This window comes from Balaenoptera ricei, chromosome 6 (assembly GCF_028023285.1).
Source record: "Balaenoptera ricei isolate mBalRic1 chromosome 6, mBalRic1.hap2, whole genome shotgun sequence".
Lineage (NCBI taxonomy): Eukaryota > Metazoa > Chordata > Mammalia > Artiodactyla > Balaenopteridae > Balaenoptera > Balaenoptera ricei.
The window spans coordinates 64,073,259-64,095,704 of record NC_082644.1 but is presented as its reverse complement, the minus strand read 5'-3'; the positions used below and the strand labels follow the sequence as shown (position 1 = coordinate 64,095,704).

Sequence of the window (22,446 nt, the reverse complement as noted above, 5' to 3'; positions counted from 1 at the left end):
TTAATGACTGCTGATGTTACACATTTTAATAGTACCAAGGGGACTCCCGAAGAGAATGGCCGACTCTCATATAAGTTAAACCACTACCGGGGACCAGACATGTTGGTAACTACAAGCCAGAGACATGCCTTTTTCCAGTACTGCCTCTTCCAAAAAATCCAAAGGACAGATGGGAAAAGAAACGTATGTAAACAAGGTAGGCCTAATGATTTCCGAATTACAAAGGAGATGTGATCTTCTCATTAATTGGCAAGCTAATTGACCACAATCTCAGTTTCACACATTGAGTCCAATAATCCAAACTTTGGGGTCTGTACTCCACAGAACTCTCCTCACACTTCCACACCCTTCATCCAGACACAAAGTTGTCAGTTCTGCTTGATTTGTTTGAATACTGTACTCCACGACAGCTGTCGGAAACGGTACATTAGAACAGCTGCTGTGACAGCTACAAGGGCTTGGAAGTTTAATTGGGCTCAATGTGACATTGCACATTTTTCTAAACATAGAAATATCCACAAAACTAAAGAAATTTCTAACGGGTCTGAGCAATATTTACTTATTGGCACCACCAACTGGTTAATCCCAGTTTGCGTTGTATCATTGGTCTCATAATACCTTTTGCTACTGGGCTGGTAAGAGTATCAAAAAAAGAAAGAAAAAAAAAAAAAAAAAAAAAGAAAGGCAAACCAGTAGGAGCAGTTCGATGCATAAGAAAAAGGGCATTAAGACAGAGAGGAAATGGTAAGCAAGTCATGTCAATCATCTCTTTGAAAGGCTGGCTGGTAGCCAAGGAGGATCCCCACAGTGTCTCAGGATTTACTTCCAAAGGAAACATATTCAGAGGCCCTGAGCGTGGTGCCAACTGCAAACAAAAGCACTCGTTACAGCCCCCTAGAGAAGGGGAGAACGGCTTACTCTCAGCATCCGCGTGGAGGAAGACGGCAAGCAGCAGCAACAGCGGCCTGGCCACGCGCACCATCCTGCAGCCCGGCACCAGCGCCCACGGGCAGCCTGGAGTCACTGCCTCCGAAGCCGCAGCGAGCCGGACCGATGTGCACTTTCAGCTGGAACACTTTCAGAGCCTGTGAAGGGAGAGGTAAAGAAAAGAAAGGGAAGAAAACACAAAGACACTTAGACTCTTCACTCTTCTCCCCTTGTCCCATCACAACCACCACGAGAGATGCAAAACACTGTCAATACGCCATACGTTGTAACCAGGACACCTTGGTATTAGGAAGCAAACAACCTGGTTTGTGAAGTGGGGCTACCCAAGCTGATCTTGTTCCCACGTTCAGGCCATCCTGAAGCCAACCACTCTGAATTTCACTCTCTGCTCGTGCCACCTTCTGGGCAACGTTCTATGAGAAGAACCTGTCACTTCTTATGAAATATTACATGACTACATCGGTGGAAGAGAGTCCATCAGTGCTACAAGTAAGATTTAAGAGAAGCTCCACCATGCAGGATAAGAAAACTGATTTATAAATCATTTTTCTATTGAAAATGTTTTGAAATGGCATTTACCCATCACACAGACGACTATTTAAAAATGGATAAGTTTATGTCGTATTTTCTTGCTTTTGCACCTTTAAAATAATAAGGTGCTTTTATTTTGCACTCTAAGTTAAAAGTTGTTTATTACTTTATTTGGTAATACCTAATTACAATTTTGAAAAAAAAAAAAAAGTCTATTATTGGCGGAATAATGGAAGTTGCTTTCCTGGCACTAGGTGAAATGACAGTGCTAATTCAACTTTCTCCAGCTAAACAGTAGAGGTTAGAATTTTTTACACCAGCACATTTGGCTTCTTCCCTAAAGACACATTACGTTTGAGTCTAGTTTGGCTTCAATAAGTCAAAACAATAGCTAGCAAAAGCCACTTTGACTTACAGGATTTTTATATGCCTCCTGGGCAACAGCTTAGGTTTCTCAATTTTCTAAGTAAAATCAATAAGCCACAGCCTGTTTTTAGAGAGCCTACTGCATGCAAGATATCAGAGTTGCTACTCAGCACTAAGTGTCGCAAGATAACAAAAATGAGTCAGATTCCATCCTCTGTGACTTTCCAGTTTAGGAGGGAAAATAAGACAGGTACATTGGATGACTAGTACAAGTTAATACGTGATTAGTGCCAGGAAGGAAAGCCAGATAATGCCATGAAATACAGGATCAGGAATGACATCATGGAAAAAGCAGTGTCTCCAACTGGGCCTTGGAGTACAGGCAGAATTTTACCAAAAGAAAGGAAAGGCATTCCAGGAATTCTACGCAAACGCAGGGCGGTGAAAAAAGAACTTTGGCAAAGGTGAGTTGCCTGGTTGGCCTGAAGCAGGGCTTCCCAAATATCTATACGCATCAGAACCACCAGGAAGACTTGTAACTGGGCACGCACCCACCAGCGTTTGTGATTCAGTAGGTCTGTGGTGGGGGTCCAAGAACTTGCATCTCTAACAAGTTTCTGAGTGATGCTGATGCAGCTGGTCCGGGGTCCACAATGAGGCTACTGGGTTGGTGCGATGGATCCATTAGGAAACCACAAGAAGATGAGGCAAAAGAAAATGTCTCATGCTTTAGGTGTACTTCCTTATTAGAGTTTTTGGCTCTCTGCTATTTTTACCGTACTGTTTCATTTAAATTTCCAACATGCTAACTTCGTTTGTGCGATTGAAATAAAATTGCAGTATATTAAAAAAAAAAAAAAAAGAAAATGGCTCAGGCTTAAAAAAATAATAGGTCATGGAGAGCCTTGGATGCCAACCTAAGTCAACCAGGCTTTTTTCAGCAAACCACAAAGGGAGCTATTTAATGTTTTGGAGCAGAAGAACAATATAGAATGAAGCTTTGAAAAGATTAACTGACAGCTGAATGTGGGATGATTTACAGAACACTATTATCAAGAGTCACAGGTAAGAAGTAACACAGACCATAAGAGTGATGGTGGTCCTGGTGGGAATGGAAAAGAATGGAAGTGATGACTGACTGTCTCCAAGCAACAATCTGAAGTATGGCTCTTCGGGTGATAAATGATAGTTCCTACAGAACCTTCAATAAATCCAGCACATTTTATACAGAATAGGCTCTTAATAAAGAGAGAAAGAAAGGGCATATTTGATGTTACTGCTTCCTCTGTCATTGTGAGCAGAACTTGAGAATGACAATCAGAATTTGTTTGCCAATGAAACAGTATACCTCTAAGCTTTGCATATAGGAATATCTGAAACACATAAAATTCTTGACACAAGATACTAGAGACATCCAGAAATAACCTAAAAACTTAAAATAACTTGCACTTTAAAAAGTATTGTAATGCAGATACTCTAGTGTGTCTTTTTTGAAACTTAAGCTTGAGCATGAGAATAAAAATTTTTTTTAAAAGATATTATCTTTTTCATTACTATGAATGAATGGTGTGAATGCAGGAAAGATAAAACTAAAAGGAAGGGGTATGATCACTCTAATTACCATTCCACTAGATAGCCTTCTTTTCCTTTTGAACAGATTTGTGGGTGGCATGAAGGAGCAAATTGTACATTGAAATGCATGTACTTGAAACCAAAAGCTAGCCAGCTGCTCCAAATCAGCTATTGTTATCAATCTCATCCGGAAAACGACTTATCAAGCAGTTCACAGCTATCCAGTGTTAAATTCTCCAAACTTCATAGAAGAAGTGCTAAAGGAATCAGCTCTCTCCCTCTCCCCCTTTCACCGCTCCCATCCTCATGCCAGCATTTCAAATGACAGCAAAGTCCAGGAGACATCAGTCCTGTCAGACTCAATTTGTGTCTGTGCAAGCGTATCAGAGCCAACTGCTACATAATGACTCGATGCAATCACAGAGATGGAGATGTATGAAATGCTCTCTCAGGAAAGAGGTGATTTGGCTTTCTCCCTTCTCAACTGAAGTGCCATAAGAAGACTAAGTTCTTTCAAATGAACCTACAAATGTTACCTCTGACTTGAAACAGTGATAGGATCTAGAAATGAACGCAGATGTGAACATACCTGTTTTTCCTTAAATGGGCTATGCCCTTGGCCGAGATATGACAAAAGGAGGTCAGAGGTGTGAAGATAAAACCAATTCTAGATGTTCATTCTGGACAGTCTCCACTCTGTATCTTGTTTATTACATAGAAACTTTGCCAAAAGGAAAATGCTGGCTTGTGTATTAGTAAGGTGGAATTTGAATTTTGGAACAAAAATGGGCAGTAGATTTTTAAGAAAACATTTTCAGTGAAAATAATGTGGTCCAGCGGTTAAGATTCTGCACTCCCAATGCAGGGGGCCCGGGTTCGATCCCTGGTCAGGGAACTAGATCCCACAACTAAGAGCCTGCATGCCGCAAGTAAAAGAGCCCACATGCTGCAACTAAAAAAAAAAAAAAATCCCGCGTGCCACAACTAAAGATCCCGCACTCCGCAATGAAGATCCCGCGTGCCGCGACGAAGACCCGGCACAGCCAAATAAATAAATAACAAATGTTTTTTTTTAAAAAAAGGGAAAAAAAAGAAAAAGGAAAAAATGAGGATGAATGATTGTTATAAGTAGTTTCCTGTAGTTTCCAAACTACAATGTTATAAGTAGTTTCCTACCCTAAAGAAAGGGTAGCCAAGCACGCTGCAATGAAAAGGGCAAGAAAGGGGGTTCGGAGATACTAAAAGTACCATGGTTTAGCTTACATCACAAATTATTCTGCATTTGCGCAATAGCCCTCAGCAGGGGCTAACTCTGTGATTTTTATATACCTTGCCCTTTGTGTCTTTTATTAACTGGGACTGGCAGATAAAACAAACCATCTAGATGAGCTAAAAATTAAAAAAAAAAAAATATTTAAAACTCTCTGGTTTCTTATTGCTCACGGCACAAAGATGTTAACAATAATTTTGTTGATTTCCCATCAGCTCAATATCTACTTTTCTATTTATGTACATGTGTGGTTAGAGAAACTAACAGCTCAGAGAGCCAGTGTGTGCAATCTAATTTGAAATGAAACAAGAAAAATACACTTGCCCTGAGTCTTATATCACTGCTTCAAGTGATCTGATTAGCTGACACCTAACTCTTTATCTTCAATTTAACATTGGAACCCTTTTCTATAATAAGTATATTTATATTCAAACTGATATGAATGTTTAAGGATTTTTTCCAGCTTTCTGTATTGTTGGTGTTTCTGTAGATTATGTTAACATAAGAGAAAAAAAAAAAGGCTTTTCTTTTTAAAAAGATATCCTACAAGTCCCTTAGAGAAATGAGTGATTGTAGGTTTTTTGCAGGAAATGTGCAAAACGAGCATGGAGCATCTTGCCACACCAGGAAGCAAGGAGGTTTTCAGGAACTACCAGGTTATAGCCAAAAAGAGGAGCCAAGGTGAAGAGACTTGGCTCCTACATCAGTCAAATGTAGGAAAATCTGAGTGGCAAAAAGAATAACAACTGCAATGAAATGGAACACATCATATTAAAATCCACGAGTTTGTAATCTTAAAAGTTATTTTTAAAAATTACATTGGTCAGTCTAGGAGAAAGTTAAAGAATCAAATCATTATTCTGAGAAGAGGGAGACAAAGGGAAAGAACTAAGGTTTTTTTTCAAAAAATCTCCATAAGAACTTAAAAAAATACTGCTTTCACTAGATACTATTTATCCCTATACATCTTGCTTCTTTCTGTCTTAAAATAACCCTATACTTTCAATTCTAGACATCTTAGAAGCAAGAATATGGTAATGATATTTAACCTGAGCATATACCCATTAAGTTGGGGAGATGGTGTGGTAAAGAGGAAATCCCTAAATGCTGTGACTTCTTTTTATCAACCTCCCAAACCAATCAGGCCTCTATAAATCAACTAGAACAGATTTCCAACCACTTAAGAGAAAGAAAAAAAAATTGTAGGGAGGATGTGCTACCAGGAAACTGATTTGTAAAAGAGACACAAGCAGGGCTGCTGTGGCCTGTAGTTTATAGCAAGCCTGGTAGAGACTTCTGAGGGCGCCCTGTGAGTTTCCTGTGCCCTCAGCACACAGTTACAAGGACACAAAAAGAAAAGAGAAAACACAAATCAACTTTCAACATTTCACTTATTCACAAGAATTTTCCAAGAGAAGATAGTCCCCTAAACAGTTTATCATGGTCTAGGACAAGAATCCTCCGGCACTATCCAATAAAACTTTCTGCAGGATAGAAATATTCTTTATCTGCACTAATAACTGACCACTGTAAACATAGCTAGTATAACTGGGGAAGTAAACATTTTCCTGTATTTAAGTTTAATTTAAGTTTAAATAGCCCCATGAGGATAGTGGGTGCCCCACTGGACAGCACAGACCATAGCTTTAGTTTTCAACAGCACTGACGAGCACAGCTATAAACAAAGCCTACGTTTTCCGGGTTGTAAACTGAAACAATCAGGTGGGAATCCTGAGTCCATGTAGCCCTTGGCTTCCAAATAATTAGACTCTAAGGGTTCACTGGGTTAGGTGAGGAAACCCACTTAACCTCTGGGTCACTTACTTCCCCATCCCTGACCCTCCCACTGCCAAAAACAATCATTTCATTGTTTCAAACTACTTCATAAAATGTGGGAGATCAATAAGTGGTCAAGTGTGTAACTGGAAAATGTCCAAACAGAAACACTGTAATTAAAAGGAAAAAAATGGGTATTTCATTATCACAGCCAGAAGAGCTGTATTCCCCACTATGAAAATCCCTGTTTGGGATATAATAGAAATGGGAACTTTGACAGCAAAGAAACACCACATTTCATAGATGGGAAAGGCAAGGATACTTCTACACATCCATATGACATCATGTGTATAATGCTTATGAAATGGCCACATTCAATTAATTAATATCAATGAGGAATATGGACAGTACATTCTTAAAGACATGCAGCACCGAAAGCCTCGACTATGGAAAACAGTGCTGAGATTAAAAAACGGCAATAGAAGAATGTCATTAAATTAAATAAAAAAAGAATACCATTAAATTAAACACATCCAATATACCTCTGAATCTAAAGAATACAAAGAATCTAAAGAATATAAGGAATTACTTTTATGAAATAAACTGAAAACTCCTTAAATTATACTCTTTCCCATAACAGCACATCATGTCAGAACTCTATTTTGCCCTAAACATGTTTTCATGACAATAAATTGGGAGAAAAAGAAAAACCCAGAGGGGGTTTATGAGATATTATGTATAAATACATAAAAATAACTCAATCATCTCATTTTTGGCTTAGGCTATGACTTAGTTTGAAGACAGCAGGTGACTGTAAGTACATGATAACTCTTTGGTGAAATCAACTGGATTATTAGAATAACTGAAGAGTAAAACAATGCTTATCCATATGGATACATTAAAGACTCTTCATATGCTTAGTTCTGAGAGACAGAGAGAAAAGCCAATGGTCTGAGTTTTGTATAATTCACTTTTCAAATTACTATTGGTACAATCTCTGTAAGATTTCAAATAACTTTACATTTGAGGCACACATAAATATTAGTTACTTTCAGAAATGGCAAAATGACATTATTAACTTTGATCGTTTCTTTCTCCTTCAGGAAATAAAAATGAAGTATGCCATGAGAAATGAACAGATAGGGGGAAAAAAAAACCCTCATCTCTCTGTCTACCTATTTTTTCCCTTACAAACAGAAATATAATTCTGATTTGAAAAGTAGGATAGCTTTAGAAGAAGCATCTAATGTCTTTAAGTGATTACTGTGTGTGATAACTTCTATCCAGTTTTATACAACACTAGTGGAAACTTGCAATGGAAAAGTTAAAATACAAGTCTATTCAACATGCTGTTGGACTCTGTTATTTGTTCCATTCTTCCTAAAATACATTTTAAAAGTGAGAAACTGATCAATCTTGCAAAGTAGAGACAGATATGTAACCCAGTCACTTCTTACCCAAAAAGCAGAACACAGATTATATTGCTTTAATCTCTGGGCATTTCTAAATGGATGTGAAACCATCATTCCTAAATTCATTACTCCTGATTTTCCTTTGTATTATCTTAAAAAACAAAAGAGTATATTTTTTTAATGCATTAATTTTTGTTTAAAATACATTTTGCTTTTAAAATACATTACGAGTAATAAGGCTTTAATTATTCTTATGTCCATTTGTTTTATTTACATCAATACAGAGTAGAAACTAGCAATACATGACAATTATTTTACTTATTCACTATGAAAAGTAATTTTTAAAATTCAGTTTGTGGAGAATTTACCACTCCCTTTAGCAATGATTACTTTTTTCCTTAAGATTATTTTTAAAACAAAGGGTCTTTTAATAATCGTATATAATAGTTTTTAAATACTTCATTACTAGAGCTCAACAGAAATTGATTTTGCCTACTCACAGGTGTTACATCTATAATTCCATCTTCAGAGTGATCCAAGCTCTAGACCAGTGGCTCTCAGCTGAAAACGATTTTGCCCCTTCCCCAGCGGACAACCAGCAATGTTTGGAGACATGTTTAGTTGTCACGATGCAAGGGGAGTGCTAATGGCACCTAAGGGGTAGCACCCATGGATGCCGTTAAATATCCTACAGTACACACCACCACCCTCCACAGCAAAGAATTATCTGGACCAAAATGTCAACAGTGCCAAAGGTGGGAAACAATGTCCTAGAACAGTTCATTAATGTTGAAGAAAAATTTTTAATTAAAAAAATGGGACTTGTCAAGGCCTGTTTCTAGTATATTATTTTCTAAATCCATCAATTTTCGTGCAGTTTTAGATTTGAATTTCTGGGCATGGAAGTCAAAACACTATGGATGGCTCCCAAAGTTCCCTTTTTGTCCTAAGCTAGAACTGAAGTTGGCTTGCCTTATGGGAAGGTCAGTTCACAGACTTAGATGACATAAATATTGTCACCAATTAAAAGGATGAATCCGTTAAATAGGGTAGAGACTGCACTGATGTCTGTCAGTGAAGAGATGTGCTTCCCATTTCTCATGATGGGAGCTTAGCTCTTCTCTGAGGGAACAGCCCCAGGATCGAAATATTCGGTTCCAAGGAAGTTCTTTCACTTCACTGCCAGCAACAGACAGTAGAATTGTGAGAGGTCATCATGAATGGCTGGGGAATGTGGAATTAAAGCATCTTCTCTTCATTTCCCCAATATTGTCCCCATGACTTATCCCATATCTCTGTGAAAACCTATGAACACCATACATAGTAGAGGAGAGTTAAGTTCTATGTGGAGAAACCAAATAAATGGTTATTAACCAAACAGAAACACAACCTAAAGAAAGGGTAGAGAGAACAAATATCGATCATAGATATTCAATATACATTCTCCTCTTCTCTCACCCGGCATATTTATTTTCTTAGTTATATTGTACTCTTTATTGTTAGTGCCTTCTCCGCATCTACCCTTCTCCATGAATGTAACCAAAGATTGATAAAAATCAGAAAAATTACAGATCATCTTGGGCAACCCCCTCATGTAACAGACAATGAAGTGAAAGGACATAATGAAATTAATAGCCTCAGGACACACATCTGGTTAGTCTCAGGAGAGGGTTTAGGACCCAAACCAATTTTCTTTCTTGTACAGCATTCTGCTTCTATCATCTCTGACTTACTATAATGGAGATATCTAGCTTAGGTGAGGTCACGATTAATTCTAAAATGAGCACAATAAACAAAAGTTGTCTTTTTTAATTGGCAGAGAAATAGTTTAAGGATTGGCCCAAATGAAGGGGGAAGAAAACCTTAAAAGTTGGGTATAGGAAGTAAGGATGAGAGGATCTCACTGAATAAAAGTATTTGAGAGTTGTCATCCTAGATGGATAAATAATTCACAAATGAAGGTTTATCCCATGAGTCAAAAATTCTCCCAAAAGTCAATCTTTAACTTAGTAACCCATTATTATGTACTTGCGTATCTTAGAGTCAAAGAGTTTATAGGTGTGCTTAGAAATAGAAATGATTAACCAAAAATAGATTTTTTAAATTCTCACATGCTAGTAATTGAATTAATAACATGCAAACACATGTTTATACCACCTTGAGGCACATTGATGTTGTATATTATTATCTAGTTCTTTTTTCATGGAGTTCTTTTCTCTTTCATTTAAATTTTAGCAAAAATACATGTTGGCTAATTGGGAGTAGGTAGGAATGCATTCGATGATGAATTCACAGAGATATATAGGAGAGTTACCCAGGTGGAAAGATGCCAGCCAGAGTGTACTTTATTATAAAGTTGCTAAGGGCAACACGGCCATATTAAAATAAGAAATGAAGACACACAATAGTTATTTTTCAAAAGCAGTGGCATTATAAAGTGATTTGATAATAAAGTATGAAAACTTCCTGCAGCAATAAAAGCACTAGGCATTTCCCATACCAAGATGTGTCAGTCTAGGAATGAAAAAAAATCTATTTTTCCCATAGTCACTCTTTCAGAACATATATTCGAGACCTCCGGAAAAAGGCTTTGTAAAATACAAATCTTGGGGACATCCCTGGTGGCGCAGTGGTTAAGAATCCGCCTGCCAATGCAGGGGACACAGGTTTGAGCCCTGGTCCGGGAAGATCCCACATGCCGCGGAGCAACTAAGCCTGTGCGCCACAACTACTGAGCCTGCACTCTACAGCCCATGAGCCACAACTACTGAGCCCTCGTGCCACAACTACTGAAGCCCGCGAGCCTAGAGCCCATGCTCTGCAAGAAAGAGAAGCCACCGCAATGAGAAGCCCGCGCACCGCAACAAAGAGTAGCCCCTGCTTGCTGAGACTAGAGAAAGCCCGCGTGCAGCAACGAAGACCCAACGCAGCCAAAAATAAATAAATAAATAAATGAAAATTAAAAAAAAATACTGTCATCTTCATTATACCTCTATAAAATACTCAAACAAAATACACAGTGCAGATATCAAAAAAGGAGTTTAAAGTCATTAAAAGCCTAGTAGCGAATGAGATGTAGTAACTTCCTAAATACCAAACTTCCCAGATACCGATTGTAATCTTATTTGACTGGCCCACATGACTAAAAGAAAAGGAAATGCCAAATAATAACATCAACCAAACTCCTCGGCTGGATTTAGGCATCATCCTAGAGGCTTTCTGAAACACAGATTCTTATATTTTTAAGTACAGGAGTACCCAGGTACTAATATGTGTAGGACCAAGCACAGGCTGGGGCTGGGGCTGGCGCTGGGGCTGGCGGGCAGAAGTGCAAGGACAATGGGGGTGTGGGGGGAGGGGAGTGACCCCTAACTATTATTTGGTGGGGATCAAGTCCCAAATTAACATGTCCACATTTTAGGGATTTTTCTACCTTTTGCGGTATGCTCAATAGTGCTTCCATCACAAACTGAATAGATGTGGCTTTGCTTCTATTATGTTTAATATTTTTTTAATCATAGATTTAATCATGATGTGTTATCACATTACCTTGTAAAACATTTTTCAAAAGTTATGCTTTTAGAAATTGTGCTCACTTCCTCCACAGCAATTGTCTTTAGGGTCAATACCATTCATAGCATAAATCTTCCTCATTTTCAAACTTCGTATGTAGCAGTGGATACACCCCATACATAAATATGGTGTATACAGGCCATATACAAATATAGCGCATGTTGAAAACATATATATATATATTATATATTCCTATTATACTACTAATGAACTAAATATATTGCCAAATACACAAAATTAGAAATTTTTAAAATGAGATAAAAATAAACAGACACAGGAGTCCTAGAATTTTTTCCTAGGCCATACCAAACATTGGAGATCCACTGCCCTAGATATTCTGCAGTTTGAATATTCTTCACATACATTTCGGGGGACAGTAGGTAAAACAGAAAGCTTTTACTGATTGGTAGTTTGGTTTTGTCCGCCAACCCCCTTCTGGAGTCAAACACTTGCTGTAATCACCACATGTTAAAGTTGCCATGTGATGGCTGATGTCAACATGATGTAACACACAGAGGAGAAAAGAGACTGTTGTGGTTTGAGATTTTCATACAATGTCCTCATTTTATCATTGTAAACCATCCACACGAAAGCTAGAACAACTTTACACATCAACTGTGTTCTTGTTTTAAAAATGAATTCTTTCATTCTTTGGCTCCATGAATATTCTTGAATACCAGGCGCAGTGATTCATACGAGAGACATAACAATGTACAAGACAACAAGGTCCCTGATACATTTGGGTGAGGGGAGATAGAAAAATACAAGCAATTTTTTAAAAAGTGAAGTGGTGAGTGCTATAAAGAAAACAAGGTCATGGGGGAGGGGAGGGGAAGTTTTAGATATGGTGGCAGGGAAGGGCCCTGAACAGGTGGGGTGCAAGCCTGAACCTGGATGTCAATGACAAGACATTCTGAAGAAGACCTTTCCAGGTCAAGGGGCAGACTGCCCAGGGCAGAGGCTTGGAGGCGGGACTGAGCTTGGTGTTTCTGGAGCCCAGGGAACCAGGCTGAGAGAAGTATGCATAGGCTGGGAAATCAAGATGGACCCAGACTGCGCAGGGCCGGCAGGCTACACTGCAGAAACTGGATTTCATCTGCAACGCGACGGGAAGGCAATGGAGGGCTTTATACTATGCAGTGGCATGGTCTGATTTCCATTTAGACAACTTCTCCAGTGGTTGTGTGCCAATGGTTTTAAAAATGTAAATCTCTCTCTACCACCCACCCTGCCCCACGTCTCTGTACAGACTTCCAATCCATTTATTTGGACATAGCCATTGTACTGTGTTGTAAAGTCTTTGACCCTTTATGACAGTTTCCCAGTTTCATTTTCAAGGATCCTATGGCAGTCTCCCCTTCCTAAATGCTGTTTAAAACAATCAGAGAGAATGTGTTGTTTTTTAATGTTTTAAATTGTTTTCTGTTCCCATATAATAACAGACCCTAGGAAACCAAATGAATTTTCTTCTTTGTCCCAGGGCTCCCCACTGGAGAATTTTAACACACTAGAAATTTTACTTGAAAAGTAAGTGCCTGACGCTAGTTCTCATTTGCATTCCTAAAAACTAGAGGAAAAAAATATCTGCTTTCATGTACAAAGAAACGGTGGGCACACCGGATCTCCGTGGTCACACTTTTAAATCTGTGATTCCGAAAAGGCTTTCTACACATACTTTAGGATAAAAAAAGTGTCTTAAGTTTGCTACATCAAAGTCTTGTTTTGACCCTTTTAAGCCTTGTAATGTTAGCACTGATACTAATACCCAATAGTACAATGGCATTCAGACTATTAGAAAACACAGCCTTTCCAATAATTGAAAAATCTTTTCTTCCAGGATTTAGAAGTCGGGTCCCACTGTGAGTCAATTGCTGGCTAGCTTCCCAAATTACCTTTTCACTCTTAGTTATCTTTTACACTTCATCCCTTAGTCTTCACTCCAGGATTTCCTCCATTATTAAAGCAAGGCTTTTAACACCCCAACATGAGGTCATTTAAGTCCTTACTTTTTCTTATTAGTTACCTAAAGAAGCTGGAAACTGCCAGTATTTAACGTCTGGCTTAAAAACACAACATAGAGTAAGTACTATAGTTTGTTATATGGAGGGTGTAGAAGGTGACCCAGAAAAGCCACCTTCTTAAGCATCTCAAGAGGAGGACTCTATCCCCCACTGGTTAGCCTCATCACTCGCCTTGGCCAACAGAACAGGGGAGAAGCAACACGGTGTGCATTGACCCTGAGCCTCAAGAAGCCCAAGAAACTTCAGGAAGCAGCTTTGCAGGCTCTCTTCCACTTGCTGATCTTGGGTCCCCTTTCACCACCACCATTTGAATAAGCCAAAGCTTGTCTGGTGGAGGATGAGAGATCACGTGGAACAAAGACGAGCCTCCCAGCTGAGCTATCTTAGACCAGTCATTCCCCACAGGACCTGGCAGCAGACTACAGACTCATGAGCAAGCCCAGCACGACCCACAGCAGCAGAACCACCTAGGTGAACCCAGTCCAAACTGCCAACCCAGAGTATTGTGAAAGAAATAAATGGATGCTGGTTTAAGCTACTAAGTTTTGCGATGGTTTGGTATATAGCAAAAGCTAATGACATCAAGGGGTTAAATACTTATCGCATCTACTCTCAAAGGTTTTTTTTTAAATGTGTGTTCTGTTCAGTACTTTACCACACTTTACATACAGGTAGGCAACTTGGTTTCTTTTGGCTACAACTGATTTATTTTGGTCCTCTTCTGACAGCAATCAACTAGTAAAATCACTGTCATTAGCTTTCAGATTTTTTACGTAGTATATTGTTCCGAGATTTAGGAAAATTAGTAAATTGGAACTATTTGTACCTCTTTGCCCCTTCTTCCAATTGTAAATATTTTCTGCCACATAGCTCAGAGGGAGCAAAACTGTTTTAAAATGCCTTTAACCATTGGCTAAAACCACATAGCATGACGTTCCTTCCTGGTGATATAATTGAAGTGACGTATGTGTCTGACATCTCAATTGATCTTACCAAGTGTACCGACAAGTAGTATTTAGCATAATTTTATCTCCATAGAAGCTATTTTCCTTAAGCAGTTTCTGCTCAGGGATGAAGCCCACAATTCAAGTTAGGTTAATAAGTGAAATTTTCACTCAAGTTTTTTAAAGGAATGACATTTTAAACAGTCAGTGTGTGTTCCTCAGGCCAGTTTCTGACTGCATACTGGATGTGTCTGTCCTTGGATAGGAACTAGTCAACTTTACCAGTTACTATCAATAGAATGTGTAAAAAGTGAGGAGACATGATTAATTTTGAAATTAATAAAAGAATTTAGCAAGGCTGCTGAATATATGGTCACTATCAAAAATCGGCTGTATTATATACTCACAATTAGAAAATAAACATTTAAAAATATGCCATGTACAACAGCATCAAAAATATTTTTAAAATCTAGAAATAAATGTAACAAAAGTTGGCAAGATTTCTATGCAGAAAATTACATAGCATTAGTAATCAATAAGATGATTTAAATAAATGGACAATCATAATATGGTTTGAAAGACTCATTATTGTAAAGATGTTATTTTTTTCCAAGTTGATCAATGAATTCAATGAAATCCCAATATAAATTTCAACATGTTTTTCTTAAGAAATAGAAAAATTGATTTCAGAATTTATAAGAAAGTGCAAAGAACCAAGAATAGGCAAGGCAATCTGTTAGAAGAACAAATGTTGAGGGACTACCTATTGAAGGTAATCATACCAGTTACTTATTAAAAGACTTATTACAAAGCCACAGATATTAAGACAGTGAAGTACTGGCTCAAGGACAAAGGGACCAGTGAAGCAGAATAATAACTCTAGAAACATATCCACCTGCATTCAGGCAATTGACTTATAAACAATTGTGTCCCTGTAATGCAGTGGCAAAGAATAATCCTTTCAGTTCATAGAACTGAGTCAAGTGGATATCTATATGAATAATAACATATACTGACCCCCTACCTCACACCATATACAAAATCAACTCCACATAGATTAGAGACCTAAATGTGAAAGATAAACAGTAATTCTTATGGAAAATAACACAGAAAAATATCTTTGTAACCCTGGCATAGGCAAAAATTTCTAAAACAAGGCAAAGTAATAACAATAAAGATTAATAAGTTGGAATTAATTAATTAAAGATGTGTGTTCATACAAAGACATTATTAGGAAAGGTCATTCCACAGAGTGGAAGGAGATATTTGCAAAACACATATCCACCACAGGTCTGATACTATCTATTCATTTTTCATTCTACTATCTGTATTTTGGGGGGAGAAGGTGGAGGCAAAAGCCTTGACCAGACAATTGACAAAGATAAAAATCAAATGGCCACGAAACATACAAAAAGATGCTCAACAATGTTAGTCACTGGAGAAACACAAATTAATATCATAGTGAGAAACCACAACACACTCACCAGAATATTTAAAGTTAGAAATTGAACAACACGTGTTGGCAAGGTAGTGGAACAAATGAGCACTCATATACTGCTGATGGGAATGCAAACTGGTAGAACCCCTCTGAAAAAGTATTTTGTAGTACTTAATAAAGCTAAATGTACACCCATGTGGAGAAAGCAGAATGGCTCCTAGGTCCAGGAGAAGCAGTATAGCCCGAAGACTGGGGCAGAGACAGTCAAGGGACCAGAGTTCTAGACATGCTTTAGTCCTCACTTTCATATTCACCTTGGCCAAATCATCCCCTTTCTCTGCCTCAGTTTCCTTAGTTGCTTTATTTTATAGCCTGTATTACCTTCAACATATCATATAATGCATTTATTATGTTAATTACTTATTGTCCTCATCCCCAATAGTATCCACAAGAATAAGGTTTTTAAAACCATGTTAAATATTCATGACTTGTGTGAAAGTACATATATGAAATATGTACAGGATAAGCTTATTTTGCAAGAAACATCCAAAAATACAGCAAACCCATCTGTAGTTTTTCCCAGCTCACAGGGTGATGGTGATGGAAGGGACTATGGTAGAGGCACTGGTTCTTTGTTTGGTAGCTATACTGACTCTTTGTTCTTTGACAGGCACAGTACTGGGTTATTCAAAGGTAGGTTTTACAAAGCCCTAGAGTTGTACTCTTAATTAGAAATTACTGACCAGACTTCAAGCTTACTCTGTATTTAGGTCCTTCCAAAGCATGTGCATATAAACAGGCAAAAGGAAGTAAAAATCCTCAAAATAATAACCTGATTTCAGAGCATATTCTTTCTTTCTTTTCCTTATATATAATAGTTAGGAAGAAACTTGTTTAATGATAAAGTCAACGAGTTAAAATATGGTTCTGAAGAATCTATAAACAAATATTTATTCAATGTCAACTCTCTGTACCTGACATCCTGCTAATACGTGTCAGACACAAAGATTAGACAAGGGCAATGACTCTTAAAACTGTACTGTTTGTTTGGAAATATAGGAATGTAAAAATTAGAAAAGCATGACAATATGTTAAGAACCAAATAAACGGTTTGAATAATAAATACTCATATATGTTTACAGGAGTGATGCATATGATCTCAGTGGTCAGGAAAGATCTTATTAAGTTGGTGGTAGTTGACAGATCTTGAAGAATATGTAGAATCTTGATTTGAGAGGAATACAAGGCACTTCAATAATAAGCATAAGATTCAGAGGTTGATATGTTCAAAATATTTTTAGGAACCAATAAATTGGCCATTTTATATATACCATAGCTTTGGTATGACAAGGAATTAAGATATGGGTAAAGCCAGTTTGTGGTAGGATTTTAAGGCAAGCTGAGTTGATCCTGCATGGCAGTAAACCTCAACCCTCAGCAGAAGAAGTAGAGACAAAGTTGGAGTTATTTTCTCTCAGAGTGTGCATATAAACCTCAAATGTGTTAAAGGAAACAAGTCAGAACTCTGCCGATAGCAATGGCTGCCTTTTGGATATTAGTGAATGAGGTAAAAAATAAATCATAATACTGCATTCCAAAACTACTTATTCAAGTAACACTACCGCCATGATAATATAATCCCAATTTTGTCCTAAATGGCATTAGACATTTCTGATTTCCTGGGGAATGATATCCATGTAAAACACATGACATCCATTTTACAGTTTGAAATCTTGATCCCACAGAAGCAGTCTAGTGCTTGGGCTAAGTGGGTGTTACTTTCCTCACTTTGTCATTATCTTATTTCAAGAAGGCTCTAGAGACAATCCCTGACATCTCCATGCTTTGACTTCCATCTGCGTGAAATGAAATAATGACTGTCTCCTTTCTACCTCATCAAAATCAACGAGCAACAAAAGCACATTAAAATCAGGGACACAGGAAGGATTTGAAGGAAATAGCTTCTGTCCACTGTCATTAAAAACAAAACAAAATTTAGCCAGCCTTTCTCAACTGGGGTTCCATGAGATAATTATGCGCTACAGACTGTAAATTGAATGATTCTTTTTCAATTCTCCCAAGGATGTTGTAAAGCTGGTACCATTCTGAATGCACAGGCCAGGAATTAATTCATTGCATAACGGTAGATGCCTTAGATCATTAGCGCTGAATTTTCTTGTGAACTCAGGATAAGAAGAGCTGACACTGTATGTTATACACAAATTAAGCTAGGGTATTTGATGTTGTTTTATTTAAGAAAAAAGTGCTCTATGTTTGTGGCCCTGTAGATCCTAAGCCTCACCATATTCTAAAGAAAAATAAAATAACCTGGAGTAATGCTAAAATGAATGGCCCATAAATTTAGGGATGTTACATAAAAGTACCAAAGAAGGAAGAAAAAGAGTAAATGCTGCCATACTTTACTGTTTACAAAATGTTTATTGAAGAGAATTTCTGACTTAATACCTAATATTTATGTAGCTTATTTAAAATTCTACAAAATGTGCTTCTGCAAGACAAACATTCCTCTTCCTGATTTAGAGATGAGGACAATGAGACCCAGGAAAAATAACCTTCCTAACATCTAAAGCTGGTGTGAAGCAGAGGCTCAATTTCAAGTAAGTTTAATTACAAGAGAAAGCGGCTCCTTTTGTAGCCATTTAATTTCACAAAAGCCCCTCAAAGTAGGATTAATGTTCATGGCAGATGAGAAAACGATTTCAGGGGAGTAACCAGTGTCTGGCCACAAAGCTCAGTGCTATCAAGTTTCTGACTACAAATCTTATATAACCTGCCAAGCCATGGCTGAGAGAAAAAGCACAAAGTAGACCAAAATGGCTGCTCTGGGTTGAAGTGTGCTCTTGGGAAAGTTTACAATCTCCCAAATTTCAGAACGTGACCTAATTTGTAGATGGGGGTCTTTATGGAGGTCATTAGGTGGGCTCTAATCCAATATAACTGGCATCCGTATAAGAAGAGGAAATTTAGATACAGACACACACAGAGGGAAGACAATGTAAAGACAGAGAGAAGATGACCATCTACAAGCCAAGGAGAGAGGCCTGGAACAGATCCTTCCCTAACAGCCCTCAGAAGAGACCAGCCCTGCTGACACCTTGGACTTCCAGCCTCTAGAACTTTGAGACAATTTCTGTTGTTTAAGCCATTTGGTTTGTGGTACTATGTCATGGCAGCCCTAGAAAACTGACCAAAACAGAATTAAAATTAAAAAGTTATTGGTTCAAAATCCAAAAACCAGTTTAAGTGCAAAATGAATTTTTCTGTGAATTTGTAACATACATGCTTCTGAGGCTATTAAAGCTTAAAAATGCACTAAGTCTTTTAGAACACCTTTTCTAAGGAAATAAAATTAAATCTCATTATTGTTTTGGTTAAAAAAAATGGATCTACACTATTATAGGGTTAAGTATTTTGACGTATTCACTCTACGGTAAATGCTAACATACATGTTTTATAGTGATATTCTGATTCTTCAAAAATTATAATTACACATCATATGAGTAACTAAATATGTGTAATATTATGGAATGCCTATATATTTAAATTTTAGCAGGTTCTCATTAGTTTATTAATCAATACGTATCCCTTTAGGGAGATACATTAAACAGTTCTATTTTCAAATTGTCTACTTAATTCCACAAATGTAATTCTACATACTGTATCAATAATCTAACGTAGTGATTATTTATAATTTTAAAACTTAAATAAACTGAACATTCTCCTTTTTCCAAGTAACTGTATACTTTTTAGCAAGAAGATACTATCTTCTAACCTCATTATATTCCGAGTTCCATGGTACCTTTTAATTGATAAGAGCACAATACAGTTATTTTTGAAGGACAGGACGATAACAAAATGATAATGAATAAGATCTATTTCATTTGATGTTTTCTGGGATGGTCTTTCCATAGGTTCATTAATAAAAGAGACACATGGAAAAATGCCCAATAAGTGTTAGGTAATGCAATTATTATTATTATTAAATCAATTTGTTAAAGTAGTTCATGTTCAAGTTAGTATTAAATATAAAAAGATTAAGAATTATACTATTCAGTGGATTGTACACTATTTTTAATTAATTATATTTGTTTTTTCTGTCCAAATGTTTGAAAATTATATATGTACTTGAGAATATGTCCTAGGTATGAGTCCCTTAATTAATTTTGCCAATGAGGTGATAGCTTTTTCAACCAATATGTCCAAGTACATTTTTTTAATTCACCTATTTCATTCATCCTCCTCACCCCTCTCCTCTCTAGCAACCACCTGTATGTTCTCATAGCTATGCTTCTTATGAATGTTAGTATTCCAAAATGCTGAAATTGAGAAATCCTTAGTGTGCATGCGTATGTGTCATGGGGGTTGCTTAGACTGGTTGATGGGAGTGATCACTGCGATACTTAATGGCAATATATATCTCCCTTTGATGTCTGTGTGAGCTTGAAAAACGCAATGGCCTTTCAGGTGATTGTTCTTGGTGGTCCGGCTTCCCACTAGAAAAAAATGATTTTATTTGGTACAAATAAAGTAGAAAATAAGGTAGAAAATGGTACTATACTTTCTTGCTAACAGAACTAGGAAATTATAAATTTTGAAAATGTGACTAGCTTCACTTTTATTTCTAGTGAGTAACACATAGTTTTTTTTAATGTTTTACTTCATGAATGAATCATTTAATGTTTAGTCCTTCTTCACTAAAAGGGTTTATAATTTGGAAAAACAAAGGCATCAAGCTTTTACATCTCCGGTGTCAGCCGTTGCTTGTAGGATGAAACTTCAGGTAGGAAAGTAAAAAAGAAAAGACAGAAGCTGATTTCATTTATTTGCCGAAGAAGCAAGTGATCTTAGATTTAAAGGATTTAAGCTATAAGCTCTTAATAAATGGAGATAAATATAGCTGTTCTTTCTATCCCAATAAGGCAAATATGCAATTATCAAGTTATTGAATATATGTGGATAGGAAACAGTAACTTTAAGATGCTAGCTGTAAAAAGAGTCCAAGAAACTTTAGCAGAATTAAAAGAAAAAAACAAAAAAAACAAGAAACACTAGTGGTTAAAGAATAATCTAGTGAAGCATATTGTCACTGACAAACTTAAAATTGTAAGACTTCTATCTCTTTCACCATCAATGACATTTCTTTGTATGACTCTTTTCATAAAACTATGTGTCACATGATATTGTTACTGTTTGTAATGACTATGGATGGAGAGGCCAATCAAACTATAGGAGAAGGGAGATCAATCAGGATGCTGGAGTAAGAGGACATGGAGCTCACCTCCTCCCACGAACACAGAAAAAATATATCTACATGTGGAACCATTCTCACTGAAAACAAACTGGAAACTGGCAGAAGGACTTCTATACAAGAAAGGCTGTATGAAAGATACACAAGTAATTGGGTAGGAAGGAAAGGAAAGCGATTGGGTTGCCCTGGGAGAGGACTCAGAGGAAAAGGAGGATTCACGGGTGGACATGTGCCCTGGGTAGTGAGGGGTGAGAGCCACAGAATGGGTACCCCAGTCTTGGCATCCTATGTGGGTAGTCAAGCCCCACTGGCGGGTGGGAGGACCGCTGGAACCAACAAGGGTCTATGGGAAGCCAGGGCTCTGCTCATGAGTTGCACACATGCACAGTCTTGACCGTGAGGCAGGGTGGACAGAGGTCTGCTCTACTGGCTGCCAGGTTTCCAGCTACCACCTCAGTACACCCCCAGTCCAATCCAAATGAACACTCCATTCCCGCTCATGCCACATCACAGTGCAGCACAGGGTCTGGGAGCCATGGCCAGGGAGGAGACTCCACTGTGGGATGCAAACAGGACCTGATCCCAGGACAGAGTCTGAAGGAGCGGATGGTCAGCGGCCGTTGTTGGTGCTTATTCAAGCAGCACATTAGAAACAGACCAGCTCTCTGATGACGGCCGCTCCACCACAGCTCATCTGCTGATAAATGAGGAGAGACCATGTGGACCCCACCTGCCCTGTGGTGTGGCGCCACAATAGGACAGGGATAGCAGAGGCTGGGGGAAGTGATCAGCTGTAAGGGACATAGGAGACCTGAACCCGAGGCTGTGTCTGCACAGAGCAAGAGAAACAGTTACCTTCCTGAAGAAGGAAATAGATATCCAGGTACAGGAAACACAGAGGGTCCCAAACAAGATGAACCCAAATGGACGCACACCAAGACACATCATAATTAAAATGGTAATACTTAAGTGAAAGAGAGAATTCTAAAGGCAGCAAGAGGAAAACAGAGTCATATACAAGGAACCCCCATAACGTTATCAACTGGTTTCTCTGCAGAAACTCTGTAGGCCAGAAGGGAGTGTCATGATATATTCAAAGTGCTGAGAGGGAAAAGATTTTCAACCTAGGATACTCTACCCAGTGAGATTACCACTTAGAATAGAAAGAGGAATAAAGAACTTCTCAGAAAAGCAAAATCTAAGAGTTTATCAATGTTAAACCTACACTCAAAGAAGTGTTAAAGGATCTTCTGTAATTGGAAAAGGAGTAAGAATCTATAGAAAGGCAAAGTCCCACTAGGAAAGGCAAATAACATATTATAGACT

At 37.8% G+C, this 22,446-nt stretch overlaps 1 protein-coding gene across 10 annotated transcripts in view; it reads right to left on the bottom strand.

The window, feature by feature from the left end:
• Positions 1-22,446, bottom strand: part of PTPRD (protein tyrosine phosphatase receptor type D) — a 526,430-nt gene that overhangs the window by 416,247 nt on the left and 87,737 nt on the right. For all 10 annotated transcript variants that reach the window (XM_059924740.1, XM_059924745.1, XM_059924742.1 and 7 more), the window contains one exon: positions 919-1,085. In XM_059924740.1, the coding sequence (XP_059780723.1) occupies positions 919-982 (64 nt within the window). In that variant the 5' untranslated portion in view covers positions 983-1,085. Of the gene's footprint in view, positions 1-918; positions 1,086-22,446 lie in introns of those variants that run through there.